Source organism: Fukomys damarensis, unplaced genomic scaffold (assembly GCF_012274545.1).
Source record: "Fukomys damarensis isolate Sample0158 unplaced genomic scaffold, DMR_v1.0_HiC HiC_scaffold_2, whole genome shotgun sequence".
In the NCBI taxonomy this organism is placed as follows: domain Eukaryota; kingdom Metazoa; phylum Chordata; class Mammalia; order Rodentia; family Bathyergidae; genus Fukomys; species Fukomys damarensis.
The window spans coordinates 16,664,025-16,677,509 of record NW_022900914.1 but is presented as its reverse complement, the minus strand read 5'-3'; the positions used below and the strand labels follow the sequence as shown (position 1 = coordinate 16,677,509).

General features: G+C 43.3%; 1 protein-coding gene across 2 annotated transcripts in view; it reads right to left on the bottom strand.

Annotated features, from left to right (window-relative positions):
• The window catches only part of Vit (vitrin), a 110,901-nt gene that overhangs the window by 61,213 nt on the left and 36,203 nt on the right, over positions 1-13,485 (bottom strand). For both annotated transcript variants that reach the window (XM_010611399.2, XM_033763519.1), the window contains exon 4: positions 1,798-1,954. In XM_010611399.2, coding sequence (XP_010609701.1) covers positions 1,798-1,954 — 157 coding nt within the window. The remainder of the gene's footprint in view (positions 1-1,797; positions 1,955-13,485) is intronic.

Here is a 13,485-nt window from a genome sequence, read left to right as displayed (position 1 = left end):
TACTTGTCAATGGCATCTGTGGTGCGGTCAGATTTACTAGTGTGGCTCCGTTCTGCCTAGGGAATGTGGGAGAGCAGCAGAGAGCCAGCGATACCAGAGGAAGCAAAGTGTCAACCACCTAGCTGCACAACTGGAAAAATACTGGCACCCTTAAGACAGGCTCAGTGCCTGCAGCAGATGTCACCGTCTCCACAGAGTCGGGTGTCTGTGGAGACACAGACTGGAGACTGCTAACCCTGCTGTGGCCTGTTCGGACATGAACATGTGTGTAAAGGTGTGTGTGTGTGTGAACATGCACATGTGTATAGCGATGTGTGTGGTAGACATGTGTGAGTGTGTAAGCACATGGGTAGAGACGTGAATGTGGGGCCAATAATCACATGGGGGAGTGCACATGTGCATTTGTGCATGTGTGTCTTTGTGCACATGTGTGTAAGCATGTGTGTTTCTTTTTTTATAACATTGATTTCGGGGGGAAACTTCTTATTCTGTAATTTGGAGTTAAGAAACTGTGTTTGGTATTGTTTGTCTTTTTTATTCGACTACTTATCCTGACTAGAGCTTTCATTATGCTTCCCTCATTGAAAAACCATCAGCCCTCTGTAGCCATGAGGAAAGGGGAAGCATGCCTAAGACAGTCTACTAGTCATTCTTATTTTTGGTACTGGGGATCAAACTCGGGACCTTGCACTTTCGAGGCAGGCGGTGGAACCACTGAGCTAAATCGCCGGCCCGTACTTATTCTTAAACTTTACCTGATGCATTGTTTTTTCTTATTGCTCCCCCAAATTTCAGAGTGTCTAGTGGCCAGCCTCCTTGAAAAGGAAGGGATTTAATCATCTCCTCTCACTCTGGCAGAGGCATGACTGAACAGCTGACTGCCTTATGTGCCGATAAGACAAATGCCACCAGAAGCCTGAAAAATTCAGACTTCATTCAGCACCCAAGGGCTGAGCATTGACTTGAGAGCCGTAGCTCAGAGTTGTGGGGCAGCGGTCAGGAGTGCGGGCACTGCAGTCGGCTGGACTTAGATTCAAGTCCCCACCCTGATACTTTCTCACTGTGCGGCTTTAGAAAAGCTACTTTGCCTAACTTCATCTTTAAGTTGCCCACAGGAGCAGTAGATGCAGCGTGGGAGAACCGCGAAGTCTAAGAACAGAAGGTGCGTGAAATGCCTGTCACATGCACATTAGCCTTATCCTCAGGTATATCAGGAAATCATGCATTTCCTTGCCTTTTGACTCCAAACAAAGATAAAAGTCTGGGGATTCTGTGAAGGCCTCATGTGGCTCTTCTCACTTAAGCAGTGGCTTAGTCCAAAGCAAGTCATGCCTCCTGTCCACCTTCTTGGATTGCAGACCAATGGCTGGCTGAGTGGTACCCCTGTTACCCTCCTCCTCACATCACTACAACTTTGATTTTTTTTCTCCAAACTTCTAGATGTTTTTTAACCACTTCCTTATGGTTTCCATGCTCAGCCCATACAGGTTAGGGGGAAATGCTAGATATCATCAAGAACTTTGATTTCCTTGTCATGATCATGAAGGAATAGCACGCTTTCCTTTCCCACTGAGGTGTACGTAAGGAGGAGTCAGTTGTCCCTTCTAAGAGTGCTATGGAAGGAGATGTAGGGCCATGTGTAACCTCTGGTTCACCCCTTTCCGGTAAGGCTACCAAATGTATTGCAGGACTCAGTTAAATCTGTACATTTTTCACTCACTGAATTCAGCAACTTTGCACCAGGCACTCCCTGCAGGCACCGCGATTGCTAGTTATTAAGTAGCCCGAGCCACCCACCTGTGCACTGCAGCTCCGCATATGCTGGAGTATGAAGCATAGATACCGGTGCCATAAACGTGGTACTTGGGGTCTCGGCATCCCGCTGGACACTTCACAATGAACTCGGGATTGATTATCTTTCCAGCTTTGACATCACAGTCGATCTGAGGCACAGCTGGGAATGCAGAATGAAGCCAAAATTATACTTTGTGATACGAGCTTATATAAGAGGGGACTCTATTAGGTCATAAGTATTCATTTACTTAATCCCTGGAAGTCAGAACCTAAGCTAATCCCGCACCCCTTCCTGATAACGAGGGCCAAGATGTAATTAGGGCGTTCCTGAGGCCAAAAGAGCAACAAAGACCATCCATTGCCTTTAACCTGCTGAAGGTGAAAACAGAAAGCCGATTCTGTGCTTATTTGGACAATTAATTAAGGAAGAGAACTCTGGGAAAAGAGCCACCTCCAGTGATCTGAAATAATCCTGGGTCAATGGCAGGAGGTCACTGGTTTTTCAGATGTTGTGCTCCTAGCCCAGGAAGAGAAAGCTGTCAGACAGCTTTACAGGAGGAGGGGAAACTGTTCTAGAGAGGGCAAAGAAGGGGAGCAGAGATCTTGGCCACAGAGATGCTTGGGACAAAATGACCTGCTGCTCAAAGGCTCCGGACCTGAGTCCGATGTGAGGTAGTGCAGTGGTGGGCTGAGCCCAGTTCAGGAAGCCAGAGGGCTTGTGCATTGTACAGCAGGTGGGACACAAGGGAAGGTTTTTGGATGGGGCAAATACAATGAAAGTGACCTTTGTCATGGTCCCACAGGATCCTCTAGGCCAGTGGTGGTGAACCTTTTAGAGCTCTCACTGATAACAAGCAGCTGGCTGTGGCACGTGTGCCGGAGGTTCGCAACTGCTACTCTGGCCCTAGGACACTAGAAGAGCCATATTTTCTCATCTGCCTCAACCCTTGGTAGAAGGCCAGGAACTCCTCTGCCAAGCACCCAGGGAAGTTTATCAATGCCTTTGTCCCTCCTCTCTTTCTTGCTTGCTTTCCTACCATTGCTGTAGGTTATTTCTATCCCCAATAGGTAGGTTTTCTGGAGCTGAGAGTTCCCCTGGGGATAAGGTAGAGCATACACAGTACTGACAGTATTTATAAAGAGGGGTGGGTGGGGTGCAACTTCTTTGCAAAGACTTTTTCCTCTAATGGTCCTTCAGGAAAAGCTTGCCTAGAGTACAGTCGTGTGCCCTTCAAGCTGGGAATGTATTCAGTTCTGAGCCCTCCTCTTCGGAAGGGTCTGTGAAACAAGAGTGCAGTCCAGACCAGCAAGCTCGGGAGGAGGCTAGAAACCACTAAGTGGGAGCGGTGGTTGTCGGAAATGGCTCATTTCACCATAGAAGAGCTGGAAGTTGGAGGCGAGGGTTAGTTGTCTTCACATGTAGGACTGCTGTGTGCCAGAGAGCTAAGCTAGAACTTAAGAGGTAAACTTCCCATAGAGGCAAATTTTGCCAAAACTTTCTAGGAATTGACATCCGTGGAGGAATGGGCTGCCTCATGGAGCCGTGAATGGGCTGCGAGTGGAAATGTGTGAGAAGAATAGTTAGAGAGGGGATTTCTGCACTGGGTAGGAGGTAGAAACAAAACCCTTCCCAGGGCTAAGAATTTGATTACACACACAAGTCCAGGAGCTCTGCCAGCCTACCCACCCTCTGAGTTACCAAGATGGTCTCCGTGTTGTTAATGGCTTCCAGCTGTCTCCAAACACACATGCATGCACACCCTCCCTCTTTAGCCCTTATGTTCCTAAATGAGCAGAGTTATATTTCATCCAGGTTGGAGAGGGAACGGAAGTCAGAATTGCTCCTTTCTTACTCATCTCTCCCAGGCAAGCTTTGCGGCTCAGGCTGAGGCCAGTATGATCTCCTCTTGGGGCCGAGTTTGATCACATGCTCAAGCAGCCTGTGGTCTACATTAAGAAGTAGAGGCCAGGATTTAGCTCAGTGGTGCTATGCCTAGAGCACCATGCTTAGAAGAGTTGGTTTCATTCTCCTCAAAGATTGTCTCCTCACCAAAGTTATTTATTTCCTTTTGTTCATTTAAAGTTTGGTACTCAAGGCTGAGTTTACTATTTTGAGTCTCCAAGTATGTTTTTGAAGGCAATTTTTGGCTTTCCTCCAATTTCTGGTCTCTCCTAAAATTTGCTAATTATCTGATCCCTGGATGTAAGTGAATGTCTTCAATTCTCCTTTCTTCCTTAAATCACTTGCCTACTACCGCAGGCATCTCCTCCTTTAGATGTAAAGACAATGAAAGACTTCTTTTTGGTCCTCAGTACTTTGAGGTAGGAGGTGATAAATTCTGTGAAATGGGATTAAATTTTGGTGAGACTTCAGCACTCTTGAGATTCAGGATCTCCTGGCAGCCCAACCAGATCTTTGGTTGAGTCAATGAGACTAAATCTGGAAACTTATTGTATAAGCATTACACACTGACCCAATGTGTTGAAAGATTTCAGCTATACGTAGTTCATGCAGTAGGATTTTCCATGAAATAGCTGATTTAAAAATGAAATGGAAAATGCCACATGGGGATATTTTGCACCCTGCTAATCAGTTTTCCCCTTCCTTTGAGGGGACATTTGGGTTTTGTTTGCTTGCTTTTCCTGTTGTTGTTGTTGTTGCTGTTATTGTTGTTCTGAGGCATAGGAAATATTTTAAGTCACGTTTGCTTTATCTGTACCCAGCGGGATTAGCAAAATCAGTGGATTAGCTCATTAATTTATCCCACAGGGTGAAACAAATAAAATCAAACACATATGCTCATGAACTCTGGAAAAACAACAAGCAACGACAAAGTGTGGGTGAAGGTCAACTATTTGTTAAACTTGTCCAGAAAATTAAGCCGGAGAGAGTGAACTAATTAAATTCAGCAGAGTCATTGCCAAAATCATTGCAAAGCGTAGTCTGTGTCCAGCCAGGAAAAGTAGCCATTTGTATATTTCTGACAGCTCTTCTTTAAGTACTGCATATGAAAACCATGGCTTATTTCCCCCTTACTTGTGAGGTAGTTTGCTTTCTTGTAACCTTGAAGAATCTTCCATCACTATTCAGGCACAGATGAAATGATTTACCTTTGGGTTTCCTTTGAATGGTTTTGAATTATTCAATGCTTACAGATTCAGTTTTCCTTCTTCTCTCTCTTTGGTTGTTTTCTTATTTACCTTCCCCCTCCTCTGGATTTTATCCACCAAATACAGAAAACTGACTTCTTTAAGAGGACAGCGGTAGCTCGAGAAGCACCACCTTCAGGTGTGACATTAGGCAAATGCCCAGTCCACATTTGGAGGGAAAGTTGCATCTCCACTGCTAACCACAGGTGAGAACTTCTTTATATGTTCTGGAATAGTTGAATCCCCCCAAACACCAGTAGAAAGCAAGACACAAGCTTCTTCTATTCCATCCTGAGTGGACAGTTGCTGGTGGCAATGAGGAAGACCCTGGGCTGAGGCTCCAAGGACCAGGGGAGCCTAGACCTGCTCTGTGGAACCTTCTCAGAAGCTTGCAGTTGGCTTCTCCCTCTGTGTCCTCACCCGCTCCTCCAGTAAGGTTTCCTTACTTGTCCCTTTCAAGCCACAGCTTACATCTGAGTGTCTCAGTATCTGTCAAGGGCTCCTCCCCACGGCCTTTGGAATCAGCCACTTGTAAACATCAGACGGTCAGGCCTGTGGGGCTACCTTAGTATGTTGGCCTCTGGACGCATGTGTCCACTGTATTGGTCTCACAGTGTTCTTGGGCAAAAGGTCTCATCTCAGAACAGAAAACTAACATTGCTAAGCCACTATTTTAATACACAATTAGACTCTCAAGGGCAGAACTTCAAATGTTTCTGCTGTGGGTTGGGTCTTGGGCCCAGGATAGTAAATGTGATTATTGGGTGATGTCACATACAATAGTCCAATGTGTACCAGGCCAAATCAAAATGTATACTCTTCTTATTATTTTGCCATTCATCTTTTCTTCTTCTTCTTCTTCTTTTTTTTTTTTTTTTTTTTTTGGTATTAGGGTTCGAACTTGGGACATTGTGCTTAAAAGGAAGGCAGCAGAACCACTGAGCTAAATCCCTGGCCCTGCTGTTCGTCTTTGCAGTGATCTCAGGCAAGCCACAGTGCTTCTGGGAAAACTTTTTCTTTATTAATTAGAAGAAGCCCTTGTAAACTTTCTTGGTGGTTGTTAATGAGAAAGAATTATTACAACATAAAAGCATGAAAAGTTTTGATATTAAATTTAATTTTGTTGCATTGTGATATTTGTAAAATCCCATTTTAAGAGAATTATGCAAAAATTGTTCATTTAGTGAATTAAAAAGGAATACTAATTTGAATGCAAATGTATCCTTTTTGGTTCTGACACCCAGTGAACAGTTCACATAAATTCTTCCTTTATAATGACTTTTATTACAAAGAATTCCTGCAATTTTTCTAATAATTGTCTTTGATCATGTTGAGTTTTTTGCTCAGAAACTATCAATAGCTTATCGTTAACTTTAGGAAAAGTTAGAAAGTCCTTAACAACTTTCCAGAGTCCCTTGTACAGAATTTCTGGGCTTGCCCTACTGTCTTTGCTACTTCCTAAATGCATGTTGGCTTGGATTTTGGCTTGAATCACTGCTCACACCTAGAACTCTTTTTATTTCCATCTGTTCAAATGCTACGAATTTTTCAAAGACCTAGGTCTAGTGACATCTTCACTCATCTACCAGGATATGAACTCTACGAGGGCAAAGATTTGTCTGATTTGTTCACTGATGTTCAAGAGAACACCAAATAAATGAATGAAACCAATCCATTAGAAATTTCTGTCATTTTTATATCTAAATATGTTATCTCTCTCCCCCTACCTTGATGAAGTCACTGACGTTTTCTGCTTGGACTGTTAATACCACGCCCTACATATGCCCATCCTTTACCCCAATCTTTTTACTGTTGAACAGTGCCATGTTGCTTTAAAAAAAAAATGAATCAGATTTCATCATTCTCCTACCCAAAACTCCTCATTGGCTTCCTACTACCCTTAGAATAATGTCCTAACTCTTTAAGATGGTCTGAAGGATTTGGTCCCTCTACTCCCTCCTACTGAATCATCTTCCACTGCTAAATAGATTATGAAAACGTGCCAGTTACCAAAGGCTTGGGAGAAGGCACAACCAGGACAAAACCTGTGATGTAGGAATGGGCTTAGATTTGAAGAAAATAAAAAAAAAGTCTGTGTGCCTGGAACATAGCAAGTGCGGGGGAGAGAGCTCCAGAGTGAGATCTCTGAGCTTGACAGGGATCAAGTCATGTGGGAACTAGACAAATTTGCAAGCCCACTATGACCAACATATCAACAAGTGTTTTCACTAGACCTCTTTTCTGGGTGAGTCTTTTCAGGATAGTCTTCTCAGAAGAAATGCCTTGACAAGCCTTCTCAGCTTCCAAGAGCCCGTGGGTGGGTCAGACTGTTTACAGAGGCCACAAGAAGAGTCTACCCATGGAACGGTCTGTTGTTTGAAGAAGGAGGGTAGAGGATGAGATGGGAGGGAGAGAGGGTGAGCTGAAGGAGATGCTGGCAGAAGATCATGTATTCCAGGGGGTGGCTTCTTCTGCAAATCTACGGTAAAGGGTCTAGAATATGATAAAATGCCAGGTGTGAGGAACTTTCTTATAGGAGCTGGTAAAGAAGCTGGGCTACAGCATAGAACAAGACAGGAGGGCCATGGGAATGAACGCACGAGTGCTAGGAGGAGAAAATCGTGAGGAAAGAAATTGCAGATTCTCCAGAAATCATGGGGTGAGCTCCAGGCTTTTGCAAAAGATTACAGAATTGGGTTTTGCACAAGTTTAATCTCACATCTAAGGAGCCATGGAGGCCAAGAGTATAGTGGGATAACACTGCTCTAAACTATGAAATTATAGTTTTGTTCAATGGGAGGCTAATATGTTGCAGTCCAATGCTGTAGTACACTCTCCTCTGAGCAACATCTAGTCCAAGAAAATGTGCAGCACCGTATGTTAAAGAAAGCTTTCCTTTGGTCATAAAAGATTTCTCAAGAAGAATCTACACAAGCAACAGTTGAGGAAAACAGGTCATGCAATGGAAACAGTTTCATGAAGATGCATCTAGTGAAAGGTACTTGTCTCAACAGATAACTCCATATTTAAGCTTTAAGTGCTTCAAAAAGTCTATGAAGGTTGATCCTTCTATTCATTCTTTCTTGCCAGCCTTGTGAAAATGTCTTTAGACAAATCCCAGGGAAGAACAGTAATCAAAGTGTGACTGAATGATAGAGAGCAACTTACCTGTCTCAGCAGAGCTTTTGGGCAGCTACAGAATTTCATATCTTAAAAAATGACCTATTTTAGTTTACAAAGGATCCCAATGCATGTTCTTTCACTTGATCCTTATAAACCCTACAAGACATATCGTCTCCATTTTCCAGAGAGGTATGTTGACTTGTTCAAGCTCAGGTACTAGTAAGTGGCAGAGCCAGGTCCTGAACTCACCTTTTACCTATAAACCCAAAGCTTTGCCAGCTCTTCCTGGTTCCTTCTTCAATAACAGAAGAGAAGATACAATCTCTGCTTCTCAAGTCTACTCTTGCAGGGCTGTTCTGAACTCAAAGGTTGCTGACAACCCCTAGTGGATGAATGCAGGTTTCAATGAGTGTGTGTGTGTGTGTGTATACACACATGAATCTGTACATTCACCCTAAATACCTACAAGACAACTCTTCTAGTGCCAATTTCCCTGCATTGTTTTCCTATCATTTCTAAGAAGCTGCCATGGTAGAGTTTACTGAACTGAAAATCTGCACCACAGAAATGATTTCTTTCTTTTTTACATACCAGGAGGAAGACTATCAAGTTAAACTTGCTCCTTTTTCAGAATCTGACAAAGGGTACCACACAGAAATTTAGGTGGGAAACTCACTGGTGCTGGCGCTGGGTGTTTAAGAAATGAGTAAATCCTGGAGACGCTTACAAATCACCACATGTGAACCTGCCTAAGAAACCACATGCACACTGCACTGAATTCTTCAATCAGAGACATGTAGTTTTTCCTCATCAGTGTCCAATACACTGACTAACAAGTCCCAGAACAATAAGCTCTTCATGCTCAAAGCAGTATGTCTGGGAGTCATCCACCATATCAAAGGTTGATTGCAAAAATCTTTCCATGCCATACAAAGTACTAAGGTTAACTTATTTGAGAGAACTGTGTGAATTAAATGCTGTGCATTTCACCTCTGAGTAAGCCCGTTTCAACAGACTCTGATGTAATGGAAATATTTCAGAACGTGGCTTCACTGTCCATGGAGAATATCTTATTGTTCAGCTGGCTGGTAGTTGTCTCCATCAAGTAAATTTCCTTCTCAGAAAACTCTCAGCAGCCCCCTCCCTCTAAGCACGGCAAAGAAAAAAACAGTGTCTTAGATCAGTATTACCTGGTTGGTCCTAACCCACCTCCAGTTACATTTCCCAGGGCTCCCCTACACCAAAACCCCACCACACCACTTACTGTCTGTAGGCATCTCTCTGCCTTTGCTCACCCTGACAGCTGAGCCCTGTCCAGCTAGAAAGGCCTCCTTCTACCTCTGCCTGTAAAATTCCACTTACTCTTCATGTCTCATTGATTGTTCTTTCATGAAACTGATATGCATACTATTGTATACATTGTAGTTTTTATTCATATTTATCTGTAGCATTTACTACATTTTGCTTTATTTCCTAGTGGTTTTGTTTTTGTTCATTTGCCCATTTATCCAACAATTACCTAATGAGCACTAATCCTATCTACCTGGTGCTTTTGGTTTTGCAGGGAAGAGAGACTATATTAAAATGCTCATAGAATGATATGTGGTAAGTACTTAGAGGGAGGGCCACATGTTCAGGGGCAATGAACCTAGTTTTGTGTGTATTTGGGGGGATGCGTACTAAAATCAGAGACTTTCTGGATGGGCCTCTGGGTAAGCTGTGTGGAGTTAATGATCGTGGCTTTTACCCTTGGATTCTCTCTCCTGACATCTCTTGACTAAGGCCTTTGCTTCTTGAACTCTTCTGGGGCTTCTTCATATGTGGAGAAGCTATTGATTGGGTGGTTTTCTGGACATTCTTTTTCCTTTTTTATTACATGTTTGCAATGCATAATGTTTCCATTCCTTGTGTGGAACTGGTCTATGTACATAACTTGTCTCATTCCTTTTTTCACCCCCTTCCGTCTCCTCTCACCCACTCCCTCCAATTTGGTCCCCTGCCCATTTGAGAAAGATCTATCTCCCTACTTCTTATTATCTATTTTTGTTTAGTTCTTGATAATTTAGGTGTTTCATATAAGAGAAATCACGCTTGTGTGTCTGATTTATTTTAATTAATATTATGGCCTCGAGGTGCATCCATTTTCTTCCAAATGACTCATTTATCTTTCTTTATGGCAGAGTAGTGCCCCATTGTGTGTAAACACCACATTATCCTTATCTACTCATCTGCTGATGGACATATAGGCTACTTTCAAGATTTAGCTAATTTGAATTGCACTCCCCAAAACAGTGGAGGATATATCACTGTATTATTAGTACAGTTAGAAACAATAGAGCTGAGGAAGTCACTCTCTTCCATCTATTTAATTAATTTTTTTTAGACAGGGTCTTGCTATGCAGTTCAGGCTGGTCTTGAACTTGTGGTGGTCTTTCTTTTTTTTAGACAGGGTCTTGCTATGCAGTTCAGGCTGGTCTTGAACTTGTGGTGGTCTTTCCAGCTTAGCTGGGGTAACAGGCTTGTACCACCATGCCCATCCCTCCATTTAATTTTAAATAGCACCCTATGGCCACTCCTCCTTCCAATGTCCTAAGAGAAGTAGAAAATCCATAACAACAGCTCAGGAGATCTCTCCAGAAAAGAACACATGCGTGTTGGATCCCTTGGCCTAGTCTTTAGTCATTTTCACCCTACTCAGATGTCATTAAGGGGTCATAAATATGCACTACATGTCATACATGTAATTAAGATCAGAGTGAATTCTGGGACGCGCGTGTGTGTTGAGAGCCCCTGAGATGACTCAGCATTGTCACTCATACCTGTCAGTCACACCTAGAAACTCTGGCGAGGCCCCTGGCCTGAGCTGTAAGTTCTTAAATTCCCAAAGCCTGATTAATCAGGGGCTGTTGCTGCTGCTGTGCGCTGTGCTTTTGCTGTCCTGTCACCCCAGCACCACTTTTCTGTTTGTGCCATATCTCTAGTTGGCACAGACTTGCCCTGAGCACAACTTCCCATGATCTTCCATAAAAGTAGCTGCTTTTCGCTCACCATTTGTATTGTATGCTTGCAATCCTTTCCTCGTCATTCAAAAGAGCCCGAAATCAGTCTGCTAAGTTCGTCATACAGTAACACTGTGATGTCTTTAACTCTTTGGGGCTAAAAGTGATACTCTCTCTGGCACAGACAATCTTCCAAGCAGAGATTTTTCTAGAGCCTTTGGTGGACGTAATTTATGTAGAAACAAATGAACTGCCTGATGGAGGCCGGTTTTGAATGTATAACATATGTATACACGAAGCTAATCCTTCACATTCATCAGCCTTCTGTCATATCTGTAGCCTTAAGGAATCAAGGAAAATGCAGCCATATTTTGGTAATTTGTTAGAAACTGCTTGATGAGATTTATGCTGATTGAACCTGCCACTAAGGTACTTCTGAGTAGGGTTAGATTTATGGCTCCAAAACATCAGGACAGTAAGGGCCTCAAAAAAAAAAATCACCTCTAAAATAAGTGATGAAACTCCCATTAGTGCAGTCAGGTGAACTTTATCTTGGAATACATAGTGGGTGAATTTATTAAGTCACCACCATGTTTTTTTTTTTTTTTGAGACAGGGTCTCACTATGTAGTTGAGACTGACCTGGAACTCACCATGTAGCCCAGGCTGGTCTCCAATTCACAGCGATCCTCCTGTCTCAGCCTCCCGACTGCTGGGATTACAGGCGTGCACCACCACGCCCAGCTTCTACCATGTTAATTCTCACTGTATGTTTTCCTTTTTTACTATTCTAAGAAAGTGGCCAGGCTTTTGTTGTTCACCTGCCTCTGGAGCTCAGGGTTTCAGGAAACAGAGAAGAACTGCTCAAAGACAACAATCCTTCTGGGATTTGGGAAACAAACTCTCCAAACTCCCCTTCTTTGAGGAGATCGTGGGTTTTTTCCAGCCCAAAGAGTATTGACAAGGTAGGGTGGACAGGGTTTTCCAGTGGGAAAATGTCCCACTTCCTAGCAGTTGTCGTGGAGTATGACTTCAGACCAGCACCCAGCATGATACTTCTCAGGATGGAGCCCTAGGAATGGGGTTTTCCTACCTCTGCCAAGATCCTGTCGTCTAGGAAACAGTGAAGCTGACCACCACCCAGAAATAACATGGACTTGGACACTAAGTCACTCAGGGGACCTGCCTGACATTCTAGAAAGCACAAACCTTCTAGGGGCTGTAGCAGGAAGAAAGGAAGCCCTCGTAAAGAAAGAATTTGAATTCCAGAGCCTCCATTCCTTACAACTGGCAGTTTGGAGTCAAACTTCATTTGATTTAGAAAAAAAAGTCATAAACCAAGTATGGTAGAATAAAACTGAATCAAATGCAACAGTTCCCATGGAAGTAGAATATTGACTTGGAAAAAAAAAGAAGAAAATGGGATGAGAAGAAGAAATGAAAAAGAAGGAACAGTAAGGAGGTAAGAAAGAGCTAACCTAAAGCATTACTACTTAAAGAAACGATAACCCTGTGAGTAGAGAGAAAAGATGCACTCCTAGGGCAGGTGTTCTCAAGCCACGCCAAAGACTGATGCGATTCGATTCTGTCTCTCAGGACTTTGGGATGGCAAGAGAAAGAGAGATATGCAGCTGTGCAGAGAAAAACAGAAGTGCTGGTTCCTTCAGCTTCTCTACCTGGGGATCAGTGAAACAAGTCCAGCTGCACTTCCTGCCTTGGATTCTGTGAACCACACCCCATGTCCTGTCCAAATCCCCTTTTCCACTTAAGCAAATTGAACTTGGATTTCTGCTAATTGCAACCAAAATAACCTGCATCAAGATACTCCCCAACGCCTCATGATGAAGTCCAGACTGCCAAACCCAGTAGTAGAGTCCTTCACGATCTGGTGCCTGTTTACTCTCCATCTTTCATGTCAACACCTTCGACTCCTGCTCCGTTTCAGTCAAACTGAACTACTCTTCAACTCTTTCTGCTCTCTGGGTATAATGTGTTTTCTGTGCTTGTAACACCACTTGGCAATTGCCCTGTGTGCTTTGTCGGTGTCATTTCCTTCAAGAAACCCTTCTCAGTGACACTCCCAATGCAGTTCCTTCTTCATAATCTGAGTGCCTTTACCCCTTTGTTCCTGTTACTACATATGATATAATGATTGTCAGTTGGCTTTTCTTCTGCCCTAGGTTCTGAGCTCTGGGCTAGCAAGGAAGGAGTCCTGATCACTGTTGTATCTGGGTGTCTAACATCGTCCTGGTTCTTGGCTTCACCCAATAAATACTTGTTGAATGAATGAATGCCGTGCCTTCCTTGCCATCAGTCACCTAACCCAGCTGCAGACGATATTGAAGGGGAAAAATGAAAATTACTTCAGCCTCAAGCTATGGACTGTGATTGGGAAATACCCTAGAGGTCAAGAATCAGTC